This window comes from Polyodon spathula, chromosome 22 (assembly GCF_017654505.1).
Source record: "Polyodon spathula isolate WHYD16114869_AA chromosome 22, ASM1765450v1, whole genome shotgun sequence".
Classification (NCBI taxonomy): domain Eukaryota; kingdom Metazoa; phylum Chordata; class Actinopteri; order Acipenseriformes; family Polyodontidae; genus Polyodon; species Polyodon spathula.
The window spans coordinates 6,304,141-6,318,600 of record NC_054555.1 but is presented as its reverse complement, the minus strand read 5'-3'; the positions used below and the strand labels follow the sequence as shown (position 1 = coordinate 6,318,600).

General features: G+C 37.9%; 1 protein-coding gene across 1 annotated transcript; it reads right to left on the bottom strand.

Moving 5' to 3' along the window:
* Nucleotides 1–596: 596 nt before the first annotated feature.
* LOC121296943 (matrix metalloproteinase-21-like) lies at nt 597–13,796 on the bottom strand. The gene is made up of 8 exons (XM_041222891.1): nt 13,707–13,796; nt 7,796–8,187; nt 6,518–7,190; nt 4,869–5,008; nt 4,104–4,245; nt 3,146–3,403; nt 2,771–2,943; nt 597–2,011 (listed from the first exon to the last, which is right to left on the bottom strand). Exons 2-8 carry the CDS (start codon nt 7,961–7,963, stop codon nt 1,703–1,705), a joined length of 1,863 nt encoding a protein of 620 aa, XP_041078825.1. The 5' UTR covers nt 7,964–8,187; nt 13,707–13,796; the 3' UTR covers nt 597–1,702.
* Between the last annotated feature and the right edge of the window lie 664 nt (nt 13,797–14,460).

Here is a 14,460-nt window from a genome sequence, read left to right as displayed (position 1 = left end):
AAATAATAAATGTAAAAAGCATTCACATATCAATGTAATTATATAATTTTATATACTGCCTTTAAAATAAACAATATAACACAGTTAAAATATATGAAAAAAAACAAATTCTACATTATTGCAGCTAGCTGAAGTGACTTCTAAACACATGTATCTTTTATTTAGCTACAGTAGCAATATTGCAATTAACGTGTGCACTAAACAGTAATTCACAATTAACTGACAGCTAACATTCAGTGCTATTTATTGCAATAGCTAAACCTTCATTTAAACTCAGATGCATAATATAATAATAAAGTTTGAAGCATTACCAGCACAAGAAACAAGGAATATTGTGTTTAAACTGCCACCTGTCAAATTGATAAATTATATATTTGTCAATATGTCCTCAGCATGAGCGTCATGTTAGAATTTCTACACAATTACAGTATTGACTGCAATGGGCACAATTCAATAAAATGAGAACATGCATGTTTCTTGTATCACAGAAGATGATTTCTTTCAGTTACAAATACAAAAAAATATCCCAAGTTGGCATTTTTATAATAATAATAATAATAATAATAATAATAATAATAATAATGCGATGGAAAGGATTTAATTTTTTTTATCCTGGAAATGTACAACAAAACCTATGAAACATCTCAAACCTGTTTTATACATATAATGGACTGTTAATGGAACTATACAATGCATAAATACATTAACAAATAGATACACAAAGGTTATCAAAATAAACATTACAGTGCATCGTATATAAAAATAATGCAATGTGTTTATAATCTTTTGCGTAATATTTTTGTTCAATTCTTTACAACCATGACCTTAAATATTATACTGAAGCAAATTAAGCCCAGCCCAGGTGTTAAAGATGATGAATTATTCATATTAAACCAGCAATGGAATGTCAATCCAACACCACAGCTGCCAACTCCTGCTACAGATTTTGCAGTCAGAATTTTCTAAACAGAAATGTTTTAGCACACAAGACCATTTAAGGATTGTTTATTTGTCCCAGTTGCTACTCTGCTACTCTGTGTAAAACTATACTCTATAGTTAGTCAACACTTTTTGTGACCAGTTTAACAATCTTTTCAGTGCCCTATAGTGGATGCACTTCTACTCTCAAAACCATTTATTTAAATATTTCATTAGTGCTTTTTTCTTATCAGAAAGGAGGACTTAACCTAAAAAAAGGTACCAAACTAGAAATACACAACTAAAAGTGGTATGAATCAAGTACTGTAGTCTTGGGTTTTGTTCGTTTTGTGGTGGATCCCATATAGTTTGTCTGGTGGGTCAAAATTATTTTCCTTACACAACAGCCGCTTGACTACAACCTCAGTTACACTTCAACAGAAAGGAAGTTTTCTTAACCTGATCATTGACTTTATCCTGTGGAACACGTTCACTGCCAGCAGCTTGACATAAGAAAGACAGGAAAGACAATGCATTAGAGTTTGCATTGTTCAGTACAGGGCACTGCCACAACAATACAACTAAACATATCTTCAGTCATATTCCATCAACTGCTTTTTAGCTCTTATGCATCTTTCCAAGACACTTTCTTAAACTGTATTATTCTGATGTTACTGAGGGGAGCATAATAGTACATAAATAGTAATAAAACAACATATTGACAATGTGACAATGTAGCGTAAAACATATGCATAAAAACAAAGGCATATTAAGCGCTCATGCTTTACTTGCTACCCATTAATAGGACTGAATTATGCACGTCACAAATGTCAAACCAGCTGTTTGAGACTTTGTTTTGTTGGAGAAGTCCGTTGAAGGGATAGGAGGGATTGCGTATCCTATCGTTGTCCGTTACTACCTTCCAGTACAGCGTGTCCTTGATAAAATAGATGGAATTGGTTGTATAAGAGTAATAGACAGAGTCTATATTCCCAATTGGATGATCTCCAGGAGTCGTAGCAGGGAACACATCAACGATCTGCTTTGGGTATCCACTGAGCTTCTGTTTCAGGTCAACACTGAATGCTGTCACCTTAACAGAGAGAAGACAAAAGCTGGATCATTTAGTGGCAGTCTTGAAGGAACTCAAGCCAATGTATCAACAGCCTTATGTCATTATACAATACTTATAAAAATACTTATAGAAATATGAGCTTCTTATGTTGTTATCTGTTAGGGGCATGGTAAGAACACAACACGGTTTCACCCTATTCTGTGATAATGCAAGGTTTAAGGATATTAAATCCTATTTTTGGTTCATTTATTTCTTAAAAATTTTACCAGACTTTAGGGGTCTCAGTGATTGGGATCAGGTCACAAACCTTTGACAATAAGTGTCTCAAACTGAGGTGAAAACAGTGAAGGCAAGGTAGAAAATAATTGTGGCTGAAATCACTTCTGCTTTCAGGTACTGCTACCGTTTTCCTTTTTATTCTGTTGGGATTCTTAGCACCACATAGTGGCCGACTTTGGTAACTGAACTATGTATTGAGAAAGTCAAAGTTTCTCCTAATGGGAAACATTTTGCATTGCTCTGTTATATGGGTTTATGATCAGGTTGATGAGAGTCCACACCACAATCCACCATGTCATTGTCCTAATTCCCACTACCAGTCTCAAAAAAGAGAAGGGATGAGCATGGAGACTGAACTGCTCTCTCTGTTCCTGAGCAGGTCACTCCAGGATTGAGGCATGCTTGTCGGGCAATGTGGGAATGCTATCCCTGCCAATCCAGACCTATCCATCAGCACAAACATTCACTGCCTAGATAAATAAAGCAGATCCTACTTACTTGGGATCCCCTGAAGAAGTAAATGTTGCGATCCCTTTTATCGAAGAACCCAGTGTCTATTGGGCTGGGAGCTCCTGGGAAGCCCTCAGAAATCAGCTTGGGATATCTGACTCCTTCAGGATCTTCAGTGAAGATCATGTCATTGTCAGGGTCATAGCGCCAATACTGAGTACCTGCAGGACACCAAAGCAGCACCACATTCATTTCCACAGTCCCTTCACATGTTTCTATTCTTTTGGGTTAAAAATGCCTTTAATGCAATAAACAATCAGTATAGTGCACCATTTACATATTGTAGCTTAATACTTAATAAAGATGGAATGATGACTTTGGATCATCTTAGAATGTAGCTTCAGTTTTGTTATCTGGATGTACCTTTGAAAAAGTACTGGGCATTTATGTTCCAGGTCCAGATATGAATAAAGGCATCAATGTCGGAGCTGGGGATACCCCTCCAGCCAATGTTGACAGGGAATGGGTCTCCATAGCGTGTCCTGTTACTTCTGTTTTCATACATCCAGTACCAGCTGGACCTGAAGAAGTAGGTGTTGAATCGGTAGATCCAATCTCCAGTCGTACTCTTCTCTCTTCGAACCCAGTCGAAGACTGTGTTAAAGGGACCTTGGCAAATACCTGGAGAATGAATGTACATTTAATCGCCAACACAAACGATGGCTGACTATGCATTGTGCTGTACGTTACATAATGCGGCCCTCATTGTTAAAATGTATGAACATTTTTTTTTTTTACTTTATGCAAATCTGAATCATATGATGCGACGAAAGGATTAAGGATGTTCTTTTCCAAGCTGACATGAAACAAACTGTTGCTGCTGAGGTGGATTTTTTTAGTTCATAGTGTTAGTTAATTTTTTAGCTAAGGATGACCCAGTTGTCTGCTGTAGTATGTTATCAATAGAACCTATTAATCGACCCTATAATGTTTTGTATGGGTGAGAATGACTGTGTATCACATGTGTCTGAAAAAAAGGGAAACTCCGCCATTCTCAAGAAATGAGAGAGAACAGTGAAAATAAAGACTTCGTTCTCTGTTTCTTTTCGGAAAAGTGTCATTATAATAAAGAGTATTCTTTGTGTCCTTAAGAGAGGGTGAGACAGGGTGGGGGCATTTAATATAATTCAAATACTTTCATTGTGATGTCAGAAGTGTATTCTTTGAGGGGGTGGGGACAGTAAATATAGGATGTTTTGAGGATCTGGGGATGCTGCAATAGAATAAGTCAAGAACTAGTATCTGCCACAGAGGAAATATATTTGTTGTAGTTTAGTGCTACACCTGCCTCATTTACATATATTTCTACAGGATAACTTACCATACAGGGCCTGCATCTCCTTTCTGTCTAGCCAGTTTATTTCCACATGATTGTCTTGTGGAATATAATTAGGCTGCATTACCGATCCAGTGCGGTACTTGTGTGGCAACCCCAGAGCGTGTCCGATTTCATGTACTGCCACCTGACAGGGAGGGGACAAGCTTGTGTCACTCCAAAAGAGCAAACTGGCATGCTTCCTAAATGGATATGTTTCCTGTTTTATAATCAGAAATAGTTCTCAAAACCGCTGTGTACAGTTCCAGTTCATAATAAGGACCTGGTATTTCACATTTAGTGTACCTATCAGAATTTGTGGATACACTTTAACAATACAGGGTCATTCACATAGTTACTCTTTACTATATGCACTTAGCACACCGTTCTGTGATTGAGAGGATGCAACTATAAACAATAAGATGTTTAACAAAGAGAATTACCCGAGCATACCATTTTGTAATAAGTGCAAGTACTAAATAAGGTAACACAAGTGGAAAAAGTAGGGTAAAGTACCAATGTTTTGAAGTGTAGCCCAATTTGTAAAAAAAAAATTCTCATTACGTTACTGGTTATTACTGTACAAAATGTGACAAAGCAAAGATTGCAAAGATTAATGGGTTAAAGTTTTTCTTTCAAGAAATGACTTAAATGGATAGTAAAGTAGGGAAGTGAAAATCAAAAAACTGATCTAAAGTGGGAGGCTTGTCGAAGCCATTGACCTTTTTTTCTGTTCCTAAAAATCACTTATGTTCTTATCAAGTGAATTACCTTCAGCAGACTGATGCCCTGGTCACTGTTTGTTCCGACAAAATGTTCATCATCGTCAAAGTGAATGTCACCAAGGTACCAGGCATGAGCAAACTCCTGTCCAGCTCCATCGAAGACTTGGGAGCATCCCAGGTGACGTGCTGCAAAACAAGGAATGGGAGCTTGGTTAGCACCTGTGTCAACTGGGGGCACTGCCAGAAGAACAGCAGTGGATTCCTCAGGCATGTTATCAGGTGCCCTGTTCAATGTATTCGCCATGTCCTGAGATGGGAAAACCTTTGTAATGCTGACTCTTTAAACATAGACTGTGATCATCAATGCTAACAGGCTTTCCTCCAAGCAGATCCAGAAGTTTTTTTGCAGAAAGCATGTTGATTACACTGTGTAACAAAAAAAATATTTTTTATTTTTTCATTGTATAGAACATGGCTATTATTCCCCACAAACTTTGCTTTTGTGACCAGGACAGTGATATTTCAAAATATCACTATTTCCAATGGGAAAATGGGCAAATGTGTGTCTTTTCGTTCACATAAAGTCAGAAAAAAACAACATATGAATCTAAATTAACATGTATTTATACTAAAGTAATACAAAGATGACTACAAAAGATTTAGAAGTGAGTAGTTTTTCGAGATTTACAATTATACTGTAAATACAGTTATTTTGTGCTAAGCACAAATACCATGGTTTATCTATAAAAATGTATTCTCCCTCAAAATTTAGGTTTTTCACTAGGTCTTCATACAAAAGCACCTTAAGCTGTTTGGAAAATTAATTTTTATCCAAGAATTTAACAGTTCTGTGAATTATAATTAGGAACCCAGCTCTAATTTCAGTTCTGTTTTGGAAATCAGGGAAAAAGTTAGCTGTGTAAGTGCTACACCTCCTTCCCAGCCAATGTGGTAAGACAGGACTTTCCATGTCACTGAAACAAGGTCATCAATGAGTCTCACGTCATACAGGTTTCTCTGTTTGTACCCCTGAGCGTTGGTAACATGATGCCGGTTGGCACTGATGTGTGTTGCATTTGATTTATCTCTAACAAAATCTGTGTTTCTGTTCAGTTGTAACAGCTGCTTCATTTTCCTTGGATCAGCCAGAGAGGACATGTTATAGTAATTACACTGGAATCTGTTACCAAATGATTTCTTCTGTTAGGACACCTTGCTCAGTTAGTTATGCATAAAATAGTGTGTGTGTGTGCATGTGCATGTGCGTGTGTGTGCATGTGTACTACCAACTGGCTATGTGAATCCTTCGTCTATTGCTGCAGTTTGTAATACAAGAAATAATTTGTCATTTTATTTATCATTTTTTAATTACATTAATGGAATTAATATGGTTCCGCCATAGTATTTCTCAGTGGTTGATGTTAAAGCACATGCCTAAGATACGCTATACTAATATGTCATTTTCATCTCAAAAGCATACCTCTTTTTAGGTGCTGTGGTTTGTAGGTTGCTAACTTTGGTCCCCCTAGATGATTTTGTTATATTCAAGTTCATGTAAATGATAGGGACATTTAGAATAAGCTGCCACAAAAGTTCAGACTGACCAATGTTCTATTGCATGCAGAAAATGTCAAGAGATTAAAGCAGTCCCTTTCCTAACATCTTAGTCGTTGGCTTGCTAATTCCTTTACTCACCTGTGCCGAAGCCAAGTTTGATGTCAATCTCAGAAGAGGAAGAGGTCAGATCCTCTACAAACTGCACGGGTATGACCTCGCTCCACATGCGGAAAGCAAGCCTTAGCACACTCTTCTGCTGTTCAATGGACAGGTGCATGCTATAGCCCTCCTCCATCAGACGCCACTTCAGCGTGGCCTTGCTGAATGCCTGGTTGGTCCTGCTATCTCCAGCCAGGGTGTACACATCGGCCCTTTTCTTCCTGACATGCTCCACCAGCCAGGACAGGAACCTCTTCTCCCGTATAGGTGCCATCTCTGTGTCGCTGGAAGCGAGCTCCGTGGTCGAGTTGGCCTGGGAGGCGGTGGACGTCTCATTTGAAGCTGTTTCATTGGAGCTTGCTTTGTGGTCTGGGACACCACAGCGGGGTCGGTTCATGACTTCCTTGGTTTGCTCATCCAGGACGCCGGTGACCGGAATCCCGTTTTCCCTCTGGAAGCTCTTCAGGGATTCAATGTAGGCTGGGCTTTCGGTCGGTTGCTGTTCTATATCTTCTCCGAACCTAGATGGTGGTTCTCCCTCAGAAATCAGCTCTTTGGGGGCCTGATTCTCATCTATAGGCATGGGGACATTCTCAGAATCTAAATCCTCCCAACCAACAGGTTCGACATAACCATATTTTGTTAGGAATTCCTATAAAAACAAAAGCCAAATTATTAGAAAATTACATTGCAAATTATATCCAATTTACAACAAAAGCATGCTAGATATCTCATAACAATGCACTAATTATACAGTATTGTGCTATTTTAGATGATCTAGCGTGAAACAATTTGACAGCTGATATTCTACAAAATGCCTGATTCATGTGTTGTTATACGATATTTCACCACATTTGCCAGTTTCACAGGCAGTTATAATTTTTGATGATTTATGCTGGGAAATTATACATGTAATGGCTTTTATTCTCGTTGTTCCTCACTGGATCTAAGAGTTCATCTTTACAAGGGTACAAAGGCTTACAAAGAGCTTTGCATTACTCTATTATATAATCAGTTTAAGAATTACAACTGGTGGTAAATGAACAAGACTGAGCACCACTGAACCACTGTTATAACACAACAGTATATCCTTTGCAAAATATCCTGCAATAGAGACCAGGCAGTGTGAAAATAAACTTAGCAGTGCATGGGATTCTGCATTCTTTACTTCTAGTTGAAACATAACATGTTTTTATTAATTTAAAAAGTTGTGCTGTCTTTACACTCCAGAATGAAATTGAAATGACAAAGCCTTACCTGCGCAGACTCGGGTGTCTGAATAAGCTGTGCTTGCCTTGAGGGCAGGTCCTGGATGTCTGAGTGATCTCGGCTGTGAAAGAGCTTTTCGGCCCCTGCATGTCTCACTGTCAGGTAGAAGACCAGGGCTAGGAAGGTTCCAGTGTTTCTATAGGTTAAGGGCTCCATCCTCACTCAGATTACTGACTGGGGCTGAACTAGTCAAGAGGAACACTCAGGCGTGAAGCTGGTGAATCCAAAAGCCCTCAAGTTCTTCTTTAGGGCTTTTGCTTTCTGAGATATCTGGCTGTCAGGCTGCTATGTTTAATACCCCAGAGGAATTCTTTTCTCCTCCCTTTATCTTGTGACGTGTTGAGAGAGAACACCCACCTGGACAGGTTCTGGCTGTTGTCCTAATGAGAATAAAAAATAAATTAATTAAAACTATACCATACCATGCCCATACCATCAATTTATCATGGTTTTACAGTGCTATCGTTTTAGTAGGATTTACTATATCCACCCTATGTTTTATTATTCATTAATAGTATGCCAAAGTAAAAAGAATAATGTTATCTAACCCGAGTGGATAAATAAATAATTGCTGTATGCAACTAGAGAAATTGCAACTGGCACAAGAACAGAGAGTCCTGCAGTAATAATATATCACACGCCAAGAGAGATACAGCTATCACTGATACAACGCTTTACATATTAACACTAATCCAATCTGCTCAGCTGTTTAGCAGTTAGCTATATTATATTTTTACTTCAAGAGATTATAGTGAAGGAAGTCTAAGGAGTTAATGTCCATGTTTTCTGGGTGGGTGCACTGGTGCTTTGGAAGTGTAATGTTTTCATTCACTTCACAATAGCAAGTGAATTTGATAGCCTTGCCTTTGTCCTTATTATGAATTACTTGAACACATATTACTGAACAGCCCTAGGTAAACCCCGGCTAGGTTCGTGACTGCTTGATCTATAAAGGCACAGGCAATTAAGGACATAATGTGTGCGACTTGTTGTTTAATTACAATGAATCACTCCTAGCTTTGGAATGTTTATGCAATTACCCCTGTCAAGTAGCAAATCAGACATCTAAGAACAGTGCACAGCACCTCATTCCATCAAGAAACAGGACAGATGCCTCAATATAAAACACGTGCCTGTATCGAAGACTGTGTGAAAATTTAAGCTGTTACTGCTATCAAACTCCACTTTACATCATATTTGCAAGCATTATTGTAAAGTATTACCATCTCCTATCACTGTAACGTCAAATACTACATGTGAAGCTGGAGAGAATTGATGTCCAGGTCTTGGTTGGATGAATTAGTTCAGGCTATGGGTGGGGAAGCAATAATGTATTCATTCTGTGGTTACCTGATCCCCATTTCATTCATTAGCAAGAAGAGCTCTAATTACTCCTGTACTCAATTCTAATTGCATATCAAATCACAGTGAACAGTTAAACAAAGAGAAACATATTAACTTACGAATACTAGTATCTATCAGTTGGAAACTGCGAAATGTATGTTTCATATACAATTTGTGTGATATTTCCTAAACAGATACTAGAGGACAGATAAAGTCTGAATAGTTCAGAATGCACTAAAGCTAAGGAATAACCCTGTCTGAGAACTTATTTTAGAGGGCATTGATTATTTATAAAAAACCTCACGGTCAATCAGATTGCCAATGAGCTTCTCTCTTTTGAAACATGACAGAATGTTCATTCCAATGTCGCTGCTCTCATTGTTAATCAAGATGGCACTTCTAGATGGAATAGAGGCCTAGTGAATTACAAGGAGGCTGTGCTGGTAGTTATTTTTAGCAAGAATGCCCTTTTCAGCACCAAAATATGTGACGATACAACTTTAAACTTCGGGATAGCCGGTATAACTGATTATTAAACAATCTTCTGTAAAAAAATTTTACAGACACAAATGCTTTTCATTCCAATTGCATTACATAATTACAGCCTTTCACACATACGTTCTACTTGATACTAAAACGGCACTGTATTTTTGAAGAATGGCAGCAACAAATAGTGGTGAAATGGACTTAAAGCCACGTGGAAAATGTCTAAGTTAGTTAATTAAGCAATTTTTGCTAGTTCCTATTTCCTCAACAGAAGATAACATTCATATAACCTCAGAATTGCTGCCAACATGTGACCCCTGCTGTGGGTGCTGCAACTTCGCAGTGTGCCACCAGAGGGCATGTGAAGAATGAAAATGTAAAAGAAGCACTTTCAGATCAAAATTAATCTCATGTTACCATCAGATTATTAGTATTCACAGTGATTTCAAGACACAGGTGAATCTTATTGTGCTGATACTACAAAATCATAGGTTGTCCTTTTATAAATATAAATATCTGGTACCACACTAGGTTAAAATAACTGTAGCTAACCAAATACTTGCATCGCCACCTTGCACATCCTCTCAGAGGCTTCAAGTGTGCTGCCTTAAAAGACACACACGTTTTACCTCACATGTATTTTCAATATAAAACATGCTATCTTGTACTCAACTTGGTTAAATAAATCTGTTTGTCAGCCATGCTTTTAGAGCTTAGAGTTGTCCCACCACTTCACAGGCTTCTTTCCTACTAATAACCAATCAGCTGCTTCCCATATTGACTGACATGCTTTCGACCAGCAACATGCTGTGACCCAGAAGACACTGCGGTGAAATAACACAGGATGTAATGATTCATATGGATGTATTCTGTTAGCGAATATTCCTTTAAAGAAAGCATTCAGTTCAGATGCCTTAACTTCAGCTAGTCTATATTATTTTCCCTCCTAGGTAAATTCACCTCAGCAGTGTTTTTAACATCAAAGCATGTCAGTGAGAAGCATCTACATGGTTATTGAAAAGAATGCATGACACAGGCGGGAGGAAATGATCAAGGTCAGCAAGACTACCTGAAAGTAATATGCAGAGAAAGCTCTTTCTTTAATCTACGATAGTGGCAGGGAGAATGTTTTTGAAATTTCAATACGTGTCAGATTTGACAGAAAGTGCACGACAGGTACAATTCCTGCTATTATTTTGTTAGCTGTAAACACTTTAAGCACCTAATGTAGTGTGTCTCTCATCACCTCTAGGAACACGAGATTCCTGTTTGACGCGCGGAGATCCCGTCCGTCTCGTTACAAGTGCAGGTATTTTCTTCCAGACACGCAAAGGCTATAAAACTAATTGGCAGTTCCTCATCTCTGCCCTCTCCATCAACAACATAAATGCATTTCTGAAAGAGCAATCTCCCCATGTGAATAGTGCAATCCACCACGTCTAATGCAAGTTGCTTGAAAGACAGGGTCCGTTAGGATTAGGAAAACGCTTTATTAGAGTCTCATGAATACGTATTTAATTAATATGCAATTATCCATTTGCTTAAGTTTATTTACATGTTCACATCAATAGATATACCATTCATGTGTGTATCTATCACCTGACTGACATTTTAGCTCATATGTTGAGTATGTTTCTTGAGACTTGGTAGCACAAAGATGTGTAGTGTTACTGATAGTATTCCATATGTTATCCACACTACCTAAATAATGCATATTTAAACCACATGATTGCCATTCACAATCACATTTTCAAATCATGGTGATCGTATGAATACGGCATTACAAGCTTTACAGTCTTTGTATCTTTTTTCTTTTTTCTTTTACTGGAGCAGGAAATGCACAAATGCACATCTATTGGCTGTTTATTAACATGTAACTAAACTTCAGCAAATGCCTTATTGCATATGAATGAAATACTTGTTTATGACACTCAGAACAAAGTGTTACTGGAAGAGTGTGTACATGAAAGGGCAAAATTGTGAACGTCTCCCCTTCACTTGTTTGTTATTTCTAGTAAAAGGGTAGCACAAAAAGACATTTCCGCATGAGGTGTGTTTTAAGTCTTTCTGTGTTTACAGCCTCTCCAGTATTGGAAACCATGAGCAAACTAATTTGAACCAGCTATGCAGCAGAAATGTTAAGGCTAAAAAAAAGTTCATTTGATCAACTATACTCTACACCACCATTCTGCTGCTGCTGCTGCTGTGAAATGCATTTGTAAAAAAAAAAGACCTTCCATTGATTAAACAATTTATATGTTGAATGAACCTCTCTGGCATTTTCCGACGCCCCAGAGCTGTTCTTGTTTGGCCACATTCCTACTCCACTTGTAAGCCTCAAATCTTAAGAAAAAGCTTTTTAGACATTTTATATTAGGGATATTTGTATTTGTGTGTGTGTGTGTTTGTGTGTATGTGCATGCGTGTGTGCGTGCGTGCGTGCGTGTGTTGGAAATAAGTTAACTGAAGATTAAACATTTCAAGATCTAATATATTTCCACAGAAGTTGTTGTGTTATTTATCCTATTTATGTTCATTGTATCTTTCTAAAATGATCCCTGCTAATTATAGATCCTTACACAGGTAATAATAACACTAAAAGCTGTTTTTATTTCTAGTTTCAAACACCAGAAACAGAGTATACTGTATAATGAATTTGGGTGATTGACGAGAGCTGTTAGTGTCCAGTGAATTTCCATGAACTGGAATAACAGAGTGTGGGTTGCACAGCTCCAGATTAAACACACATAGGAGTGATTTATTTGAGGTTACATGATTTCCATCTAATAGAGCAGCACTGAACTCCAAATAACATCAGCACCCGATAAATCAAACAAACAAAGCAGTAACCTTTAAAATAACACAGTTTCAAAGAGTTATTTCATTGATAGATGTTGCATGTGTATGGAAGCTATATGGGGATAGACTACAGCAGTAAACAGTAAAGATGCTGTGGAACATAGCAAAGCTGGAGTATGATGAAACACGACAGTGACTTCCTAACCGGAAGAAGGCAAGGGCAATAGTATTTCAGCATATATGACGTGCATTTTCTCCGAGGGGAGATTTTCTGACCCCATTATTAACAATAAAAGAAGGTGGAAAGTTTACAGTGTTTAATTATATTCCGCTGCTATTTGGATCAGAAGAGATGTTTCTTATTGGGAAGCCAATTCCTATAGTTATCAAACTACTGCAGCACATTTCCTCTGCTGTTATCTATTACTTTTATACACTTCACTGATGTTGTATTCTGAGTCAGCTTCAGCTCATCGCCATCATTTCTCACTCCACTCTCTACATACTGGTGCTGCTGCTGTTTTAAAAACACAGAGCTGTATTGGAGTACATGGAGAATGTACATTTTTACAGAAGCTTAAAACAGTGTCTTTAGCTCGTTCAGTCAGGTGTCCGTAAAAATATGTATTCAAATTTAATTTAAAGTAGCTAAACCATGTCTATTTTTCACATTGGAATCTGGCCAAAACAGTTGTCTGCTTGACTTGTTTTTCCCCCCATAAATCATATGGACAGCAGTATAGACACATAGTAATGGGAAGATTACACAATTATGATCTACTTCCTCTCTGTTGCTATTTTAACGCAGCATCAAACATGGGACAGTTGTGTGACTGGAATTATTCACATAGTTTTTAACTCATTAACTGGAAAATTTCATGAATATCAAACTATTAATTAAAACAGGTACAGCTTTATGAATAACATCCCATATGATAAACCATCTCATCCAACATTGCCTAACCTGAATTTTGTTAGAAAGAACTAAATTAATTTAAAAAGTGAAAAGCCTGTTCAGCTTATGAAGGCTCATCCCAATCTATTTATAAACCCATCATCCTTGACCATATCATAACCTTTACATAACTGCAAGATATGTTTCCAACTGCTACAATTATTCAGACAATAACACGGCTATAACAGTGCTATAATTGGGATCTGACAAGGCCGGTGCGTCCTTATAGTCTATGCACTGAAACTCAAATGCACATCCATGTCGCAGCTGAAGACAAGTTCCTTATGGCTTTATTTTAATATTCAGAACTCTTACCTTCAGGTTCTGCAGCGTCTCTCTTATTTAAGTTGTAGTTTCCTAGTTTGTGGACGAATAAAGAGCTCTTGAGCTGGAACTGCTGGCCCTGTTGTGGTTGAGAGCTGTTATGAAGACAACATCCTCCACACTCCACCAGCTGACACCTTTCAGAGCAAGGGGTCACTCCCTTGAGCATTCTGCTCCAGCAACTAAGGAGGACTTTTTCACACAGACTACTCAAAAACACTTTAGACTTTAATAAAGCTTTTATAATCTTTTTTTCAATCTTTTTGTGTTTCATGTTAATTAAGTCAAGGGGCATTCAATAATATATATATATATCGTATATATATATCTATATGATATGATAATATATATATATATATATAGATATATATGTAATCTTTTTAGAAAAAAAAATGAAATTTATAAAGGTATCATTCAAGTAAGTACTATATAATATTCAAATAGTCCTCCCCCCCTCCCATCCCCCCCCCCAGCGCCCCCCCCCCCCCCCCCCCCTTTTTTCCCCCCCCCCCCCCCCCACCCCCTCCCACCACCCCCCCCCCCCCACCCCGCCAACACACACATAGGACCGGGTAGCTGCAATATGTTGATTCTCTTCTAGGTGGCTAGAACAAATGCAGAATACAGGTGTTATGTATAAAGTGATGTATAGTATGCCCAACAGGTGGTGATAGCAACGTCATTGGTATTGGACCCCCCTACTGCCCACCCACCCCGAAATAAGCTTTGCACAAAGACATACATC